Source organism: Pocillopora verrucosa, chromosome 5 (assembly GCF_036669915.1).
Source record: "Pocillopora verrucosa isolate sample1 chromosome 5, ASM3666991v2, whole genome shotgun sequence".
Classification (NCBI taxonomy): domain Eukaryota; kingdom Metazoa; phylum Cnidaria; class Anthozoa; order Scleractinia; family Pocilloporidae; genus Pocillopora; species Pocillopora verrucosa.
Window position 1 is genome coordinate 14095173 of NC_089316.1, and position 21202 is coordinate 14116374.

The 21202-nt window shown below is 36.7% G+C and overlaps 2 protein-coding genes across 4 annotated transcripts; both read right to left on the bottom strand.

The window, feature by feature from the left end:
* Positions 1-68: 68 nt before the first annotated feature.
* Positions 69-18463, bottom strand: LOC131798198 (phosphatidate phosphatase LPIN3). 3 transcript variants are annotated; one of them, XM_059115851.2, is made up of 27 exons: positions 18361-18463; positions 17952-18188; positions 15822-15995; positions 14789-15124; positions 14297-14395; positions 13259-13359; positions 12738-12867; positions 12172-12211; positions 11672-11745; positions 11119-11201; positions 10395-10517; positions 10033-10097; positions 9584-9677; positions 8399-8468; positions 7781-7822; positions 7246-7293; positions 6820-7041; positions 6178-6240; positions 6002-6087; positions 5028-5088; positions 4719-4790; positions 4309-4415; positions 3783-3897; positions 3293-3355; positions 2788-2828; positions 2188-2403; positions 69-1749 (listed from the first exon to the last, which is right to left on the bottom strand). In XM_059115851.2, the coding sequence occupies exons 2-26, from the start codon at positions 18129-18131 to the stop codon at positions 2205-2207; spliced, it is 2688 nt and encodes an 895-aa protein (XP_058971834.1). In that variant the 5' UTR covers positions 18132-18188; positions 18361-18463; the 3' UTR covers positions 69-1749; positions 2188-2204. The 3 variants fall into 3 exon arrangements, with proteins under 3 accessions (XP_058971834.1, XP_058971835.1, XP_066022723.1); XM_059115852.2 differs by lacking the exon at positions 18361-18463 and having other exon boundaries at positions 69-1745; positions 17952-18299; XM_066166626.1 differs by lacking the exon at positions 18361-18463 and having other exon boundaries at positions 17952-18299.
* Positions 18464-19548: 1085 nt separating this feature from the next.
* LOC131798197 (uncharacterized) lies at positions 19549-20373 on the bottom strand. The gene has a single exon (XM_059115850.1). It carries the CDS (start codon positions 20371-20373, stop codon positions 19549-19551), a length of 825 nt encoding a protein of 274 aa, XP_058971833.1.
* Positions 20374-21202: the final 829 nt, after the last annotated feature.

The window sequence follows — 21202 nt, forward strand, 5'->3', positions numbered from 1 at the left end:
TCCTTTATTCAACAACCCAACGAATAATAAAATAGGCATTTCTTTCTTGAAAATCAGTTTTATTGACAAAGTTATATATTTTTTCCATTCAGTTCACCATTATTTTAAATACAGCCATCTGAGCTGGACAAACCAACCAAATAAATCAAAAGACCTCAATAAATCATATCCCGTGAAAGTTGCGCGAAATATTTTACGTCAACGTGACAATAGTAAACTCATTAGTAATGAGTCAATGTTTAGCTTTGTTTTAAATATATTTTCACGCTATAATCTCCATCAGGTTTACAGCTTTAAAGCTCCGCTGATGTTCAAAGCATCTCTCGGAAGAGTGACGACCCGACTTTTAAGAGTCTTCGCCAATGTTACTTTTCCGTAAAGACGAATGATCAGCCCTTCATTAAGAATGAGCAGAGGGTCTCAATGGGGTTAACCGATAGTTTTGAAACGGCGAAAACATTTAGCCGTTAGGCGTACAATTGATAAATCTTAACCAATTGTCGTAAAAAAATTCTTATCACAGCAATGGATGATTTAATCGTTAGAAGCAAAATGGTCAAAATTTTAACCGTTAGCCGTTAAAGCCATCGCCTCATTGAGACCCTCTGAGGAGACTGTCGTTGAACTCAGAAATTACAGCGTTTAGGTTATTAAATATTCAACTCCATATTATTTCCCTCACGGAAAAACTCGTATTACGTAAGGAGAAGTTCTTCACCTATGTAGCAAAGATAGATTATCTATGTTTTTGGTATAGTATGGCTTATGGTGCTTACAATCATATATTAGTCCCTTTCTTTGATGACCTTCTCAAAATTATTCTTCAAATTTAGGGCTATCAATTTATATCCCATGTGCCAAAGAACAAACGTAGAATTTTACCTGAATGTTCATCATAATCACGTTTGCCATTCGAGCAAATACAAACACGTCTCACAGCAGACCAAACTGCGCTACGTTTTGAATCCATACAGAGAAATTTTCAATTGAGGGTCGAAAGTAGTCCGGGATTGCTCTGGGTTTAATTTCCTTTGCTTTTGGTTGGCCTAGAAAACTGGCGCCAACCTCCCACCAATCAGATGCAAAACTTAACACCATTGCGACATAGTCATTCGTCTTTTCCCGCGCTTTAAGCAGTTTGCCCGTTTACACTTGTCCTCATTGGCTGGTGATGATGTTAATCTCGGTTCTGATTGGTCACTGACAACTTTGGTTTTCTTTTATCGACACTCAATTGAAAACTGCTTCAATGTCAGTAAAATTCACTTGTCTGTATGTCAACAACATCGAGAGCTTCGCTTGATAAACAACATCCAGCAAAACTATTCGCTATAAAACCCAGCTCTAATGCATGGCGAGAAATCAGCTAAGAAAGGAGTAAAAGACGAGTATAAAATACGCAGCTAAAGTGGTACTGGGGCTGAGGAAATGTCATCTATGGATCATAATAAAACCTAGTTGATGCTATTTACAATAATTTTGTAATATCTATAAACACAATTCTTTCATAAGAGGAAAATTTTCACCTAAACTTAATTTACACAATAATTTAACGTGAACACAAAAACCATCAGGATCGTATTAGATTTGGTATAAATTTCAATTAGTTTCTAACCTTAACAAATTTTCAAATTCACCTATTTTTACAAAAAAATTTAAATACGCTAAGAAAATAAAGAAATAACCATAATACCTTACAATTAATGGGTTTCAGCATTTGTTGTTTTACAATCATATTTACTGGTCTACCTGCAAAAGAGTATTTTTTCATTAAACTCGCCCGTTTACTTCAATGATTATTGCAAATTTCATTTCCAGAACATTATCGCTCAGAAATTGTTCGTCGTAACATGTGTCCACTTATCCTTTGGACACATTTGCAGAGGGAAATATAATGTATGACTTCACATGCCACACGAGGTAAAGCTATTTCAGCAATAGGCCGCACTTGCTATCGGTTTACTGGCGTAGTAACCCACGCAAGCGGGCTTCTACACCGGTAAACTGATGGAAAGTGTGGTTTATTGCTTTTTTAACATGCAATGAGCGATAGGTTTTTACAATCAGGGCGCTCGTAGTATCTCAGTTAATTTATAACCATCTATAAACGTTGCTTCTTCGGATCTGGAAAAATTGAAACGAAAAATTGTTGCATTGTATCAAACACGTTGTGCATAAATTCCGTACCGTCTAAATGTTGAACTCTATATTTGGTTGGAACCTGTCCCTTGACTGCCGTCCCCATCAGCATCGCTAAGTTCATCCATAGAGATCCTTGGAAGTGGCGCTCTCCAATATGTAAAAGAACTAAATTGGTCTGGTGCTATCAGCCCCGCTGGACGAAGATCTTCCATTTTGAATGGCGGGAACATTTGGTCCACCAAGTCACTAAGTTTGATGTACCTGAAGGAAACCAAATAATTATTTAACCTATTTATTCCTGAGAGACACCAACAAGTAATTTCTTTGATTCATATCAGCATATTCTCACGCAGCTTCCAACGCAGGTGCATTCCAGCCCCCCGCGCATGTTACAACTTTCCTTGCGTTTTGTTTTGTGCCGGCACCATGTCCCTTGTTTGGAAATCTGACTTGTTCACCGAGTCATTAGGAACCCATGATTATCCAATGATTGGGGGGGGGGGGGGCAAAGAAGGGGGGAAGGGGGGACGATGGGGGGGGATAGGAAGGGGGGGTGAAGGGGAGGAAAGAGAAGGGCTACTAAACTGACAAAACAGGTGGGTTAAGAAGTTGCGGCCCTCTTTCCAGTTAAAAAAAAATACTCACGACGTTTGAAAAGCAGAGGTGAGGTCATGTGTCACTTCACCCTGGTAAAGATAACATAATGAAAGCCATTAATAATTGAAGACTCTTTTACCATTCGTGTTACTTTTGGCGTTCGTTTTTCCACTAGACTATGGAACGAGCCGTTGGCAGACGTTAAATATTCTCTCCTCTTGCTTTTGCTACAGACTTTCCTTTAAACGTAGCGGTTGAGACAATCGCAGACAAAAAGCAATAATATTCTAATTAAGCTCAAAAAAAGTATTTGCTTAAATGATCTCAACAAGGGTTTAAAAAGCCCATTAAAGGTAGATTCGAGGGGAAAAATGTCCCTATGATGTCTTTGGTTACTTTCTCAGCAACGAGCCGGCTTGCTTATGAGTGATTCTGGTGTACTTTCCATGGGCTCGAATGTGACTCGGACTTAAATGTTGGTGGGGCTCCGACGTTGGTCGAGCGTTTCAAACTTGAAGAAGAAGAAGAAGAAGAAGATCCAAATAAAACTTACCCTGTGATTTATAGTGAAAATCCTAGACACAGATATTCCGACTGCACGGTAGGAAAGAACGTCCTAAGTGGAAAATTGATAAGTCAATTCAACGCGCATTTGCCATTGCATCGCCATAAAAAATAAAAACCAGGAAGTACTATTTAAAACACACGGTGTTATTTTACTTCATGTTTTCCCGTATTTGAAGCAAATTCCAAGTTTACCCAAAGTAGGTACCAATGCTATGGTTTTCCCGGCCGCGCTTGGTGTCTGCTTTTCTTTTCCCCGCACTAGGTACTAATTTTATTACGTTTTTAAATTATCTACAACATGTAGTAATAGTTTTACGATTTTTTGCGCTACTCGCCAGGGTTCCTTAATTAGTGCATGTCTTCTACTATAACAAAGATTATATGTTGTCGTTCCAAGGAAATTCACCAATTGTAAACAAGTCTCACCAAATCAAAGTAAAGATCAATTTTATAGCTGCTAAACTAAATACACTTACATTAACTTTATTACCAAATCCAGCATAAAAAGGATTTCTATTTGTTGGAAACAAGCTTTGGATGTCTCTCAAACAGGCAATCTTAAACTCCTCTGGTTTCTTTTCGATCACTTCTCTGAAAAATGGCAAAAAACAAAACAAAACAAAACAATTTCTTTTAAATACTGTTTCAAAAACGAAATCGGCCGCACAGATTGTCTCGTTAAAAGCTGTTGTTTGGTTTCGTCACACAACACCCTCTCGTCTGCCACGTTTGGTGACGAGATGACACAACGCCTGCGAAGGAAACTACCTTACAATACGGAAAAGATATTCAAGTTGAGACATAAAGACAAATTGATAAAAAAAAGAAAAAGAATCTCGATGCCACGTGCAATGCGTAAAAACGCTGTTCGATTGAAACCAAATGAAATGAAAGGAATGAGTTTCTCGATTTTCCTCGTATGGCTAGTGAGCAGCACTACGAAGTGCTTCTCGATCCAGGTCAATTTTTTATTGCTGTTGTATTTGAATGTTGCTTTGATACCTGTGAAAAGCTTTGATAAGCGATTCAGGTGACAGGAGAAGCGGTCCATCAGGTAACATCAGCTGATCTTGCTTTACACTCTTCAGGTAGTCTCTGGTCTGCTGTGCCTAAATGTTCATAAAAAGTCGACATTTTTTAAATCATTCGAGCTGCGTAAACGACCTAGGTAACTTCCTCGTTGCATATTCACTGGAGACGAATGTTCGAAATACCCGAGTCGAAAATTCAAAGATCGAGAGAACATGCAACTGCACTGAATAAACTTTAAAAAGCTTATGATACTTTTGCACCGATGATAGTGAGCTACAGAACTCCTAGTAAAACCATTTCATTCACAGCGAAAATCACTTCTGAAAAGTAGAAAAGATTGTTTGCATAAGCTTAAAGAAAATCAAATTAACAAATCATACCTGTCCAATAGCTCGAGCTGACAGGTAAAGAACTTTATAACCATTCTTCTGGATCTTACAAAAGAAGTGAGCCTGAAATAATACAAGATAAACCACTTTGCATCTTTTTTCTCCACCGTACCGGATTATTTTCCAAATATTCTTCTTTCACAGGACCAATAGAGCTATCCTTGGAAATGACTGGCTAAGGGAATTCGCTTTACTGACATCAAAGTACATCCTCAAGTTGATGAACGTCTGCGTTTTTTATTCCTACTGTTCACACAAAAATAAACTGACGTCATAGACTACATAGATATCAATACATACCACCCCTGACTGAGCCCAAGCTTGTCCCACGACTGGCAAAATCTGACCCAATACATCAGATCTAACATATAATTAAAAAGATAACCACAGAAAATCGATCATAATACAATCGGTAATAGTAACAAACGTACTTTTCAACAAAATCAAGTAGTCTTGAAATTTGAATGAGTCTCGGAGTTCAATGAATTTTCTTTGTTTCATTTCATGTTCCATTTCCTGCCCGTTACAAATCAAGTTCCTTTCTTTCTTTCTTTCATTGAACACAAGGGTAAGCTAGACCTACGATCTTGGCCAAAAGCATTGAAAAACTTCACTCTCTTTGCATTTTGCGCCTCCACATCCCTATACAATGTTGTGTCAACAGCTTTTATTCTGCTACTATCTAACATTGGTGGGGGAAGGGGTGGGGGGTAGAGGTTTAACCTATTTCCAACAAAATGTAATTAGAGGTTTCAGTATTTCTTTTGGCCTTTAAGCCAATCAGTTATTGTCAAGTTGAATATGCTGTTAAAGAACACAGTGCAACGAGTGACCAAACGATATTGATCTAGCCAACTGCACCTGCACTAGGATTGAGTTATTAATGAAAATACTACAATACATGGTTGGGGCATGGGAGAAACAGTCATCTTCTAGCCTGATCGTTTGGGTGAGGGTAGTCCCCAAAGGAACTGCTATCTACAACAGGGAATAATTTTTTGACAACCCAGCACCATTTGTTCAAAGGCTGAACAACTCTATCTACTGGATAAATCTCTATCCATGGGGATAATGCTATACATTTTGTTAACATTTATTTGCTGGATAGAGATTTCTCTATTGGATAGTGCTATCCATCCTTTGAACAACTGGGCCCCGATCATAAGTCATCAACTTTTTGGAGTAACTCAAGAAGCTTTCCAGCTTTAATGCTTAAAAACAACAAAGTTTTTGAACATCATAATACATTTACTACAGTTTTTAGAGGGACTCACTTGGTTATTGTCCCATCAATGTCAGAAATAACAATCTTATCTTTGAAATTCCATAGGTAGATGGTTGCTGTACACATCGCAGTGCCCTAAAATACACAAAATGCACTTAAACCATGTCATAAACTTTCCAAGATGAGTGTAAATTTCAAAGAATATTTACATAAACACTACTGTACCTGGTATTTTGTGGTTACAGAGAATGTTACACTGTTTGCCCCTTCTTTTAGATTCAAACTTGCCTGTTGAGAATGGAAATGAATTTTTTAACCTATGGAATTAATGCTTTGAGAGTCCACAAGATTCTCAGTAAACATCTCTTATTTGTGCAAGACATTTTGCCACACAGGCTTTCATCAAACAAAAAAAATACTTTCTTACAGTGCTACAACTATGTACATAAAGGAAACTTAAAGTGAGTTAAGGCATTTCATAGGTTGGTATTATAACACAATTCAGTTATACTGGTTGGAGCAGAAAGTTTATTTCTTATCAAGCAAAAAAAAGGGCCCTGTAGTATCTATAGAGAAGAAAGATTTGCACACTGATAAGGGAGTATAATTTCTTCTCTGAATCACATTTCTAGACCATGTAACTTCCTTTGAAATAGTACATCATCTTCCACTGTTTCTTCATTATGAAAAAGTTCATTAACCAGTTGATTGATTATGAGCTGATGTTGAAATGCCACCAAAGAAAATAAGTGAGACTCAACTTCATTAGTTGCAAAGTGCAACAATGATGTTGCATGCAAAATAGTATTTTTCCATTAAAAGAAATGGCAACTGGCTAAATCTCAGAGGTCCTACAATAGTACTCACAATTTGTTCAGAGGATAGCCTTGTGACTTTCCTGTAATTCTCCTTAGGGGATGCATCTGATTCATTGCCACTGATGCACCCAGATACTTTTCTTGCCCTGTTTTCATTGTCATCCTCCTCCCTTTCCATCTCTGGGGCAGACATTTGTTTTCTTGCACCACTACTATGCACCCTTGGGCGTGGCTTATCCTTCTTTATATCTTCATTCTCTTCGTCTGAACTCTGAAATATTTTACACAGGTATGAGGTGCAGATACTGACGAGCAACATCATCATTAGGCAAGTAACACTGAGTGCAAAAGTGAATGGCACAATTTACCACTGCTTTTGTTAATGGTTTTTCTTACCCCTTAGTAGATCACAAATTTACAAGAGCTGCTTAAAGGTGGACAACATCCAAGTCACATAGGTTTAATTTTGTTTTACCTTCTCCTCATTAGCTCTCCAAGAAAACCAATAGCTTCTTCTTTTTTCCTGGGAAAAAAAAGGAAAGAAGAGTTGATTACAGATGCACTGAGTGACAAAATACTGTTTGAAGTATGCCAGCATTAATTATCTGGCTATATAGAAGCAGCAAACATAAGCACGTGCAATTGAACTCATTACAATATGCGCATTTGGGGTACAGTCAGCTATTTCTTCAGTCTTTTGAACTTGTCACTGCTTGGTTTACATTGAAGTAATAAATAGGCTTTTTAACCCAAACTTATCGTTATACACTGTATTTGATGCCCAAAGGTTAAAATATAATTATTTCACTGTCCAAGGTAGTAGCTAAGTTTATTAAATCAAAGCCTTGTATGATCACATCATTAAGTCCTTTTAAGAGAGAAAATGAAACAAAAGTACAAGGACACTTCCCAGTACTGAGACACCATTCAAAGGGCCTGGAGCAAACTTTGAATTGGAAAACATGCAAATCATGTGAATCACTTCACACCAACTTTCACTTAGTCCTCACCTTCTTTGGCATATGTTGTTTTATCAGGGACTGGCATGTATCCTGTAAAGAAAATTTCAACTGTGAAACCTCTCTTGTGTGTTTTTTTTTTTTCAAACAAAAAATATTTAACCTCATATTTCACCGGCAAAATATAGACTTTGAAAAATGAAAGATCATCATAACTATGAAAAGCAACTGTGAAAGTAAGCCTAAAGAAAATAATAGCTTGAATTTAGAAATTAAGCCTTAAAGAAAACAATAGCTTGAATTGAGAAACTAAGCCAAAAGAAAATAATAGCTTCAATTGGTTCCATAAAACAGCAATAAGCAAGTACAGCGAATACAGTCTAGCACTCTGACAGTGTCATCAAGACAACTGAAAGCCAGTCAGAGTGGATGTAATAAACCATAAAACAAGGGTACCCTTCCAAGAATATGTAAACCCCTTACATTTTACCTTTGAAATTTTAAAAGATGAAAGATTACAATATTATTATGCTTGAAAAGTTATGCAAGCTAGACATTCAGATAAATATCTAACTAACTCTGACACCCTCCAATACTAACTCAAGTGCTACCAAAATATCATAGAGTTGGGAATTGATTTTGCCCTTTTGAACTCAACCAAACTCTTACTTGTCGAAGGGGTCTTTGGAAAACAACGTGAGACATCAACATGGGAGCAGCAATCTGCCAGTTGTAATATCTGCACACAAATGAAGGTTATTCAGTATATTAAAAAGACATTATATTGCACAAACAGGTGTACACAGTCAATAAACCCATTCACTTCCAAGATCTTATTTCTAATTCTCCTTACTCTTTGCCATACACTTCTTATAATGATACTTTAGAGAATTTGGTATGGTGTTATCAAGCAATTATTAGATGAGGTTGAGCACAATATCATGAATTATCAGCACTGAGGTCTAAGTTATCTGCTGAAGCTGAATACTGAGGCAGATAACGCAGACATGAGGTTTGAAATCATGCAAAAAAACCAAACTCAATAAATGTTTTATTATACATTTATTGAACAATCTGCAAAAGAAGACACTCCTCTCTGAGTTTGCCAAAGTTTGAGAACATTACACAGACAATGGGGTTGGCAACTAGACAGACTTTGAACTCAGCATGATAACCCAACATCCCCTGCAGATATTGGGTTATCCCATCAACTTCACATGCTACTGTAGATTGAATGTTTACTCTCAACCAAGCAGAGTTTTCTTAGCAAGTCTAATGTATGATAATCTTATCACTTGTCCGCTTGATATTGCATTGATACAGATATTGTTGGGAGAAATTCTGTCTTGGTCAAAGGGTTAATATACAACTTCACAAATTTTTGTATGAGAGGCTTACAAACATGGCTTACAATGACCTCCAAGCTAAACTGGTGATAAAGAAAATGCCCTCTGAATCCATCTAATCCATCACAGGTAGCCCAAACTTTTTAAAACAACTGCTTACAGTTTTCCAATAACCAATAATCAATTATTGAAATCTCATGTGGAGAAGAATGCTGAAAAAGTTAATTGTGTCTCATAACCTTTTCACTCCCAGGGGTGGCTACTAAGCAATTCCTTGCAATAAGAACTGATTATCACAATGTCAGGCCTACAGGTAAGAATAAAGCAATTCATCCACTTGTGGAAACTGACTGATTCATCTTCAAATTCTCGGAGCTAAAGAAATGTAAATCAGACAGTTTGAAAAAGTTATAAATTACTTTTTCAAACAAAAAGGCATGAGAAAAAGTTCTTAAATATGAAGACTGGGTATCTCAATTAAGAAAAATGATAATATACAAAATAATACCTGTCATTGATTCTAATAACAAGTTTGGGATCTGACAGTATTGCAGGATTGTTACTCAGGTCATCAAATGTCACTATTGACTGTATAAAACTCTCTGTGAAACCAAAAAGAACATCACAATTTATGCTGAGCAATTCCCATTGACATTGTATCACCCTGCCATTTCCAACAGCAGGAAGATGATCATATCACTTTAAATTATAACCCTTTGTAGATATTAGATATTTTAAATAACTTTTCAAGGATGGCCCTAGAGTTATAAAGAACATATGGCACAAAGCTTTCTGACTCTTCAGTTTAAATACTCCAAATGATACTTCTCAAAGAGTTCCATTTGTTAAAAAGATCTAGAGCAATGTAACAAACATCTTGAAACATGTACACCACATTCAAAATATTTCAATGCTGTCAATACTGGCACTCATTTCATTCTTTATTTTTCAACTTACCAAGTGATACTTTACCATTTCTTAACTCTCCACACAGTGACATGGCAATGTCATGATATTCCTCTCTATTGAGGAAAATTTCATAGTTTGAGGAAAAGAGTAATGAGATTCATGTTATCATTTAAGATGCCATTTCACTAATAAAAATTACTAGGAATAAATGAAGTCTGGATCAAAGATAAGCCCCTCACATAAAGGATGTTGATATAACACCAAATTCCCCTGATAATTTACAAGGAAGACTAAAGCACCAAGATGGGAAAATTATGAATCAATGTATTAGAGGCAAAAGGTTGGGACATAAAACAAAAACAAGAATGCAATTTTACAGCCATAAAGTACTGAGTTATAGTAATAATTACATTGTTTCCTTTGGTCCTTCCCCAGCTATGGGTGAACTTGGCAATGACTGTCCTATACCAGACTCCCTGTCTTCAGATCCTGAGCCACTGTGTTGTTGTTGTTGCTGTTGTAGTTTAGAGTCTCTGTAAATTCAAGAAAGATGTTACAGTGACATCTTCCTCTCTGGAGCTCAAATATTTTGCTAGGCTGATCTACCATTAACATTGGTAAAATTATAAAATACTTCTAGTGCAATGCCCAATACACAGTCTTTCTTGTTTCACTGTAAGAACTTTTGTCTTGAAGCCCCTTAATGAGTTCTAATTGCTTGATTTAGAGTACTGAACAGCCAATTTACAATCAGTTTTGGAAATGTTTTGTGAACACAATTTTTCTTTAATTCAAAAGAGTGTGTACACTTGAGACAGATGCGGTGCTGCAGTGCATATGTGCCATACTGTAGTAATTGGTACTCTCCTAGATGAGATGTTCATAAATGTTATAAGATTTTCCATGAGTTCTGTCAAGTTTGTATGTTGGAGGGTCGAAATGTGAGAGTCAACTGATTCTCTTGCAAATGAACACAATACAAAAACTCCACTGAAATCATAAATTGAAGTGTCAATTCAGAACTTGACAATGGACTGAGCGCACTACTGCAAGAGCTCTTAAATTACATTTCCACTAATTTTTTTTACTGGTAATTTAATGTTATGAAAAAATGGTGTCAAAGTGAACCCTTACAAGGCCTGATGTAGGTACAGAGCTGCTACTTCATGGTCTACAGTCCTGAGATCATCCAGGAGAATTCCTTCCTTGCCACCAACCTGTTGAAAAGTTCACTTTAAATATGACATGGCAATCAAACAGAGAATTACTACAAAGTAAGTTAAACACTAATCCTGAGCATAGCATGGAAAATATCAGCATGACAGATGACTAAGGATTTAAAAATTCTTGTTACTTACATACTAATCTCACAGTTCTATCGGCCTTTCTCTAGCAATGATAATATTCACTTACAGTGACTGTTAATATATGCTGAAGTTTTATCTGTGACACATGATTACATGATAACAGCACAAGAAATAGTAATGTTTATGCATTCAGCATTCTTTGCTCAATTTCCTTTGTATTTCAGGGAGCATCATTAAATTAAACATGCTTTAGGGGCTGTTAGAATCAGTATGCAACTATTGTACAAGGGCAAAACCTTCATAGATAGAACTTAAAAGATGTAATTACATACTTTAACTACAGCTTCATTCAAACATTACACTTGGTTAATAAACTACACCTTGCTGTGTGATTTGAATGATCCTTCTCTCCTCTTTGCTTTGTGGACATGTTTAATGTCTTCTTTCCTTAAATCTGATCAGAAAGTAATTCAGAGATTACTTTGGGGTAAAAAAAGCCTTATTTTTGCATCTTCAAACAGATTACAAATGGCTCTGATCTACAAAATACCCAATACTCAGCTGTGCCAAATTTCAATAAACCCTTTAACATCTAAGGTTTAATAGCATCTAATTTCTCCTGGAAGTATTACTGCTGAATCAAACACTTAAGTCACAAGAATAGAGGAAATGATCACCCCCTTAAGAAGCTCTTAATTGTTAGACAAATTCCCCAGGTCAATACCAATGGAAATGTAAAAAGAACAGTATGGAGAATACACAAACTGATATTACAGACTCAAGAGTTAAGTCTAGTCTCATCTAATAGAACATAACCCTAAGAGTGTCTATCATAACAAGTGCTACAAAGTTCTTTTTGCATCAATTATTTTCTGCAGACCTGAAGATTTCCTGTCAGGCAGTGATCGTCCATCTGGACCCTAAGGTCAAAATTCCACACAATTATTATTGACTGAAAAGTCAGAAATCTTAAAAGATATCTTTTAGATCAATTTGCTTACTTACTTACTTACTTACTCAACTGGCAACTTTCAGAGAAAAACATCTCATTTTCACTTCACATGAAAACTTGTTCTGGCAAAAATAATCATACTAATCTTAAAACTTCCCAATGGAAACTGGCTGCAGTAAATCAATGGAATGTAAGTCCTGAAAAACTCTTTGCAACATTCTTGCTTGTTTCAGCTTGTTTCATGCCTTTGAAATTTGAATAAGCTTTGCTTATCACAACCCATCTAATTCAAACTTACAGCAATACTGTTTCCAAATGCAGATGGATAAGGAATTTTGCTACTACAAGTCCAGGACTTCAAATTGGGCTTGTAATACTTCAGGACAATATACAGGACAATATACATGTACATGAAAAACTTGATCCACTTGGTGAAGGCATGCAGATGCAGACAAGAACTACAAGTAATATCAAAAACTTCAAGCAAGGAATACCTGTGGAAGCTTTCCCCAAGCCCATCTGATCTGATTCTCTCTTGCTATATTCTCTTGGCTTTGATGTAACTCCAGCTCAGAATCACTCATATAATGCTGAGGATTTGGAGCACCGGTAACTAGCTCGTCTCTTCAAAAGAAATTAAGTCCATTAAGATCAACAAGCTCACCAACATTTTCTCGAGGCTTCAGGTTTCCTTCGGGGAGAATTTAACTCTAAACAAAACTTTTCTTCTGGAGCTAGAAAGGACCATCACAAGCCTCTAAATCATCAACAACTAAAATTTGTCATTAAGTCACTAAATAAAAAGATACTTGAGCAAAAATGGATTTTATCTACTTTCTCCAAGCAGAGAAAAATTATCTTTGTTGCTGGCAGGTTATAAAATAAGGGAAAAATCAGAGGAGTTAGATCAATGAATGAAATATCAAGGGAGCATGCACCAGTACATGTGTGACAAAATACAAAGAGGAAATAATCTGCTGGAATTTGTTCAATAACATAACATTAAAACAGTTACCTATGACTAGGTGGAGAGCCAATAGGTGAGTCCAGGTCAGAAAGTGGGTAAAAGTCTCTTTTAAAACCACTTGGAATGGAGGGTGAGTGTGATCCTGCCCACTATATAAAATAAAAATGCACATTAAAGCTATTACCTATAGGCACTGACTATATGAAGTACTATTGATGATCAATTTATCCTACAATTTGTGCTTTAAATTTGCCCTCTGCAAATTGAGGTGCTACTTTTCCTCTACTGCAGATCAAAAATGACATGATAAGTGAGAACATGTATTAATCCTCACAGAAAATAATGTGGAGAGTTAAAAAAAATGAAAATGATCACATATTAATGGGAAAAAACATTTTGAATATTGTTATTGTTATCAAAGTCCTAGTGGGCTTTGATATGAATCATGTGTGCTGGACAGAGAACCAAAACACCATGATCAGTGACAAGTCAATATTCACAGAAGAAGAAACATAGATGAACAGATGAACTTGGAGAAACTCAAGAGCTGCCATCTCTGACAGGCTCAAGCTAGATAGATGATGCCACTTTGCATTGTCAGTAATGGCAGATACCTGCCTGAACTGAACTGAATATTGAGGTGGAAATCAATTCATCAAGTAAACTGTCTTTGTCAGTGATCTATAGAGCTATGCTCAGCAACAGCAATTGTAAGCTAATATTGAATATAAGCTTAAAAGTGCTGCTTTGAACAGTCACTCATAGTCTCATAGGGTAAGTTCCAAGGTGAGAATTTGTAATTGTTCAAATAATCATCAGGTTTTAAATCTATAGAACAACAAACAGTCGAGAATAATTTACAGTTATGAATTACTATCTACCTGTCTTCCCTAATTTATGTTCATGTCTTTAACATTTCATTTCCATCGTCCTCAGTGCACAAGAAAGGTTCAATCATTAAATTTACATTTTCTTCTGATGCAGAGCACATTTGGCCAGGCCTATTTGGGATTTTATCTCATATGATCAAAGGAAACTCAATCATTAACGCTATTTTTATCAGTAAATTATCATTTCATATATTACCATGATTTCACTATCAGATGATATATCTTGTGGATCTGCTTTCTGTCGCACTGGTATAGGAATACTGTCTGACTTAGAAGTTATGTTTCTTACCACAGCCTGTAATAAGTCAAATAATTGCACACTTGTTAGACAATGGACCCATCCTGTATATAGAGATCTTCTGCACAAGATACTTTTCTCTTAGTGTCTCATGTCCTCTCTCCACTCAAGAGTATAAATGGGTATCGCTGAACTGTCAGCTGGTAAGCTGACTTTACCTTTTTATTGTCTCAGGATTGGTCAGGACCTTTTTCACTGTTTAAGGATTTACTCCAGCAAGGCACCTAGTTGGAAACTATTTGCACTATTGTGTTATTTCCTGACACAAGCCAACTGCTGTTGAAGTGGTGTTATACAGTTTCACATCCAGGCTATGCAATTGGGATCCAAACATGGTAATGACAACAAAACTACAAAAGCTACATAATGTCAGTCATTTCATAGTCTTACCTCCACATTAGTGTCAGACTCTGCATTATTTTCTACAGGAGAAACTATTCTTCTATCTGTAACTTCTTTGTTTGATTCTTTACACTCCCCAGTTTCTGAATCACTGTGAGTTTCTTCTTCTTTGGCTTTACTATCTTCCTCTACACTACTATCTGAAATTTTATCATCTGAACCAATGTCAGAAACCACTTCACCCTTTAGGGCTTGTACTCTTTGGTAAACAGATTTTGCAGGTACTTCCTCTGTGACAGACATGTCAACAACATTCTCTTGAGGGTTTTCAGCTAGCTTAGTTGCACTGTTTTTAGTACTGATGCTTGTGTTGCTAATAATTTCCTGAAAGATAAACAAAAATGGATTGAAATGGCTCATTGCAAGCTTCTCTCCCAACTGAATGTCTTGTAACATTTACTTCTAAGGCTGGTAAAGGAAATTTCTTGATTCCAGGTTACGTCTAAGAATGTGTCAATGTCTATATCAATGGCAATAACTACTGGGCTAGCCTTCATAACTGATATGCCAATCAAACAGTCAATTACAAGTAATTCATTGATATTAGTGTTTAAAATTAAATCCTGTATTCCCAGTTCCCTAAAATAGGACCTTTATAGAGCTGCATCAGAGAGGATGGGCAAAGATCAAAATTAAAAGCTACTTCAACTTAATGCTACCAATACATCATATACTATAGATCAATCCTTTGACATAACATATACACCTTTTTAAAAATTGTAAAGATTAAAAATTAAATTATTCCCTTTACATTAACCTACCACTACAGGACCTGTATAGTGGAGTACAGTAAATAGTACCATACTAGAGGAGACAGGGAGAGGCCAAAGAAATTAACCTTGTAAACAAGGATAGACATTAAAAAAAAAAAGAAAAAAAACAATACAGATACATTCATAACCCCTTTTAAGAACATTCATTCATTCTGTAGATCATTCTTTTGGAAGATCTCATTAAAAAAAAAAACAACAACAACAACAACAAAAAAAAAAACAGAAAAAACCTTAAGATTAAAAAGCACCTCTTGAGATGTAATATCCTCCTTCTTGGCATCATCAAGTGTCTCAGGAGATGGTACAGGGGATGTACCAAATTCTGAGGGGTCATTATCTACTTCTTCAACGAAAAATGCCTCTCCTGCATCGCCAAGTTTCATCTGTAGTGACACTGGTTCTCCATTGATTTCTATATCAACCTGTAGCATAATCAATTACTTACTCTTTAATATACTTATTGGGTAACCATATGGACTACTTTAATAAACAAATAATCAAATTGATTTATTACGATAAGGTTCCAGATACAATAGATGGATATGCATTAAATTAAGCCAGTAATTCATAAATCAATGCAAAGAATTAATGGAATTTTCTCCATACACAAATTTTTGCAAGTTAACGCCCTTACATCATTGAATGGTTACCAGAAAGCAATAATGAATTATACCACTGATGAGACAATTGTCTTTAAAATTTGGAAAACTGCTACACAACAATAACAGTTGTATTTGGTGGTGCAAGCAACAGACCAACAGCCTTAGGCTTAATCATAACTCTTGCAATACTTAATCTAAATTTAACTTTCACTCATAAATAGAACAAAAAAGTTATATCAAAAATAAAAACATCAAAGCATAGCACACAGCTACAAAACACAGAGCATCCAATCACCCATAGTAGTTTCCAATTGGTAAATCTTTATTGAAAAATCTAGCATGCCCACCAAAGTCAGCAAAACAATTCAAGCTTGGAACTCTGCATGATACTCAGTGCAATAGTGTGTACGTGTGGCATCTGCTCAATAAGCCTGACAACCCCTCCTCCCCCCCTCTAAACAATGCCAATTTTACAAAGAACAGAAACATTTTGCTTTTGTTTTTCCAGTCTCAGGTGGTAAATTTTCCATGCAAAGAAGGTAAAACATAAATTCCCTTACAAATCATTCCAAGGTTATCTATATACTGAAAAATGTAGATATATTCTAAATAAAATGACAAGTATCTTTGCTGCAAAATAACTGGTAGGGTACCAAGGCCAACCCCTTTTAACCACAAAAACCTTCATATGCATATTTGATTTTTTCATGTTTGTTTGGTTTCCCACTGTTCACAAAAAAATCATAAACAGGGGAACACACAAAAGATAGAGGCTGTTGTTGCCTAAAAGGAACTGAACCCATTTCAGCCCCTTGAATGTAGTAACCACCTTCTCTTCTGAATTTGCATGTCTTGAAGAGTTCCTATGCCAACTGAAGGCTATCAAAACATTCCATTCTTAATTGTAATTATCTCCTTTGGGGGTGTGTATGTGGTAGTGCCATTTCGTGGGCCAATGGGATTGAAGAACAAACAATAACAAACAAGTAGGAGTTTAGAAAGGGAGATTAGACGGTGAATATTGCAAGGTTATACAACAACTGCTTCAAATCTCATGAAATCGCGAGTTTCAGCACGCTGCAAACTTTCTGTATGTAATCTTGTGTTACACTTGCGTTAGGTGTTCTTTTTAAATACTCTTAATGCTCTTTCTTTGTACAAGTGCTAAAGGCAAAAAAATTCAGTTACAGAGAGAAAGGAACGAATTCAGCCTCTGGAAAACGCCTAATAAACTTTCACCGTACGTTGATAATAACTCTAGGTTCAAGATGCATTCATTACTTGTCCAGAATGCTAGCGCTACACGCTGAAATCTATTTTTCAATTTAGAGCGTATTCTACGATGTTAGAAATTTGATAAGGCTCTACAAATATTAGAACATACCGCCTTTGCCACTAACGAAGAAAATGTTTGCGAAATTTACGGTGGTTTTGAGAACAGAAACAAATTAAGAGAGTGACGCGACGTGAGACAGAAAAACTCATTTATTCTAAATCACGTATTTTTTTCCTACTGGGTTTGAGAATCCAAATTTTGTCGGAGAAAATTACATCAATTAAACCATGTGCGCTAACACAACCTTTGAAGGCGATATTTGTTCAAAAATCAGGGCGATTCATTCCCATTTCTGTTTTCAGTTTTGTCAGCGATGTTTCGCTGAGTAAGGTTATATAATATGAAGAATGTGGCACTCCGAAGATTATCATAGAAAATCTATGGTAGAACTTGCGAAGGTTTACGAAGCTACAGAATACAAAAGGAACAATTATACTTACGATCTTTTCTCGACTTCGGAGTACGCCAAGTTTTCCAAATCTAACGTGGAACGGCGAACCAATGTAAGACCCATCTTCCTGTCGTACCACCACAACATCGATAGCTCCAGTAAGAGTGGCCGAGTTTATCTCGTTGTAAAATCCTCGAACGTTCGACACAAAACGACCTAAATAGTTCATTCTTCACGCTGAATTCTTAGGCTTCCACTCTTTGTACATTTCCGACCTGCAATTCCACTGAAAGACACGAATTTTAGACATGTACGTCAATGCATCAGTTGCATTTCTTTCACACAAACCAACTTCGTTCAATGAAGATCTTTGGCTTAACAGGTTTCTTCGGGGGGTAGGGTAGGGTGAGCAACTTCCTGTGAAAAAAAATTGGCGATTTACACAAAATCCCTCCTACCTGACATGGGACAAAAGAAGCAGGATGTGGACTTTCGTGTTTTGCCCAAAGTCTGTGAAAGCAAATCCTAAGGTGAGAGTTTCCTTCCAAAGTGCATACAGACCGGAGAATGAATGATGAACACGTGAAAAGTGGCACCACTCCAGTGGTCCCAGGAGACTTCTTATTCTATGACATCACATGATGTTGAGCATTAGGTGGTGTTGTACCTAGACTTCTCGCGTCCAAACCCAGACAGCTTTTCGTGTCAAAAGAAGAAAAAATTCGCGACTCAAGAAATCAGTTCGTATTTCAAGAAAGAATATTGTCTATTTCAGCGAAGAGGGCATAATTGGCTCAGTCTAAGCCAGCCTCTGATACGTTTTTCGGGCCCTAACCCCGCTTCAAGCGCCCACTTTTCGTCTGTAGACGGAGTCCAGTTTTTCTAATCCAAGGTTCTCATTTACTATAGATTATTTGAGGACCTTTTACGCCTGAGGTAAGGCCGGAGTGGGGAGGGAATTCCTTCAATCTAACCTGTGAGAGCTGGAAAAGTAACGGCTCCAGAGGCTGACTGCTTTTTCAAAATTCAGTTCATTGCAAAGTAATTGGTTTTGAAATCATCACTGTAATCATTTCCCAGAGGTCACCTGAAGCGCTTAGTTACCTTGTAAGCCGAAGAAGCTTGAGCTTGGAAGGAGAAGACCATCATCTTTGTTCATTTGTTTCTATCATGACGTTTGAAGAAACTTATTAACCCTTTGTTGTATGATGCATTTGCGTTTTTTTTTTTTTTTTTCATTTGTTGCGGAGATAATGTTCATAAGCAGTAGTATCAGAAAATACCCTTGGATAGAATCTTTTGATGCAAAATTTCAGTTAATATACAGCAAAACTCACGGCTGATTACCTAAAAACAAGTAAATAACTGGTTTACGCGTACGGAATTCTAATAATTTTCCTTGGCTTCTATTCTGCCTCTCTTTGAAGATGAGGCTAGCCTTTGTCTCAGGCTCCTGAAATATTGTTCATGAAAATCCCGCCTTTGAAATCAAATTGAATTTGAATGTAAATGTTTCGTGGAAAATCTGTCACACATAAGTGATATTCCCCTTTACTTCAAGTACTGTAGAAGTTGGAATGAGAGTCTACATTCTTTAAATGGAATTTCACGGAGTTCTTGGAAACAGTGAAGATGTCTTGCCCTTGTTAACTCTCGGGTAACAAGGGTGTCAATTGGAATCGTCCTTCATCTTTTAAAACCTGGTTGCTGATCACGCTCTTCTTGTTGCTAAGTAGCATGTTATCTTTGGTTTCGAATTCTGTAGCTTTCTGGCAACTTTCCTCTAAACTTTTGGAATTATCAAACTTTCTTTTGAAGATATAATTATCGGTTATGGTTGAACATATGACTGGGTACGAAACCGTTTGTTTCTCTTCGCAGACCGCATTTTTAAGAGTTATGTTACTCGAATGATGGTGCGCGGAACATAATGGCCTTGTGATAGCGACGTTATAACCCATGTTGTTTAGTTTTTCAAGTCTCTTCACTTCTTCCTTGCTCTCAATATAATACACATCCTGTAAGCTGTCTCTAAAGCTGACCTTTCTCTCTCTTTTGACTGATAAACGCCCAAAAGGAAATGTTCCAGTGACTTCAGCTTCTTCACCCTCTGAGTTTTCCGAGCTGTACATTGCTGACCATTTTCTGTTGACTTCCAGCAACTTGTGTGATTTGGTTAAACGCAATTTACTCGATGATTTCCTCAATTTTCGACATTTGATTGGTCTCTTTTCACCATCACTGATAAAAACTGGGAACCGCCGCGTGGCAGATGTTCTGTTTTGCTTCTCTGTGCGGAAAGTAAGCAGGTATATACATATAATCAGAATGAAAACAACTCCAATAATGAAAATAACGATTCCTGTTACATATCCATCAGTTCCTCCTAGTTGGATGATAGCATTTTGCGATCTCGAACCAGTCGATGAACTATACTTAAATATCGACTTTAAAACTTTCAAAGGAACCATCGCATCGATCGATTGTCTTTTGTGCAGCCAGGTGACCAACTGACTAAAAAGGGTTTTTGAAAAAAGTCTCCAATATCAATGACAGGTGTTCGGGTGCGTCCGTCGGATGTCAGTCCGTAAAACATTTATCTTTCCATAGTTACAGGTTCACGTCAACTGATAATTTTCGGAACAAGGAGCTTGCACAACATTTAGAGTGATCTGAAATTAGACCAATTATGTCTTACGTCAGCAGACAAATTAGTGTTACGACCACTGTTATCTCGCGCTTTTTCTGAGGCTTATTCAAGTCTGCCTAGGGATGGCAAGAAAAACAGTTGAAGGTATCAGGGAATTTGGTTAATCCAGCATGTTTCGGCGAACGAGTTCCGTTTGTTTTCGATGCAAAGCCAATTGTAACGTCCCATTCTACATAGGACATAGACTTGGGTACAGCAAAAAGAAAATGGTATTTCAAAGCCTACTCTTAAGGGTTGTATGCTCGGTCAATCCCAGACCCATTGGGAGCCGAAATCTTGTGTGACTTTTGCAATTAGATTTTAATTTAATCGTTATTTTAGCCATGGCCTGGTTCGGAACTTTTTCATCGCATCCACTTTCTTTTCGCTTATTATTTTCTTTCTATGCATAATGTCGTTTGTCACTGCCTTTAAATTGGTCAATTTTCCTCTGCATTACCTTGGCTGATCGAATAAGCACGTTGTTTAACGTTTTTTCCCTTGTTGTCAATGTGCTGTGAAAAAGACACTTCACTTCCTCGTGAGACTCGTCAACCTCTTCCCAGATTTCTCGTAGGCAAAAGGAAAGAGAAGGTTTTTCCAGTCCAAAA

Coding starts and splice junctions, on each gene's coding strand:
- LOC131798198 (XM_059115851.2), bottom strand. CDS start 18,131: ATGAACTATTTAGGTCGTTTTGTGTCGAACGTTCGAGGATTTTACAAC. Junction 14,396..14,788: donor AGTCTGACACTAATGTGGAG/GTAAGACTATGA, acceptor GACTTATTACAG/GCTGTGGTAAGAAACATAAC. Junction 5,089..6,001: donor ATTGATGGGACAATAACCAA/GTGAGTCCCTCT, acceptor ATTATATGTTAG/ATCTGATGTATTGGGTCAGA.
- LOC131798197 (XM_059115850.1), bottom strand. CDS start 20,373: ATGGTTCCTTTGAAAGTTTTAAAGTCGATATTTAAGTATAGTTCATCG.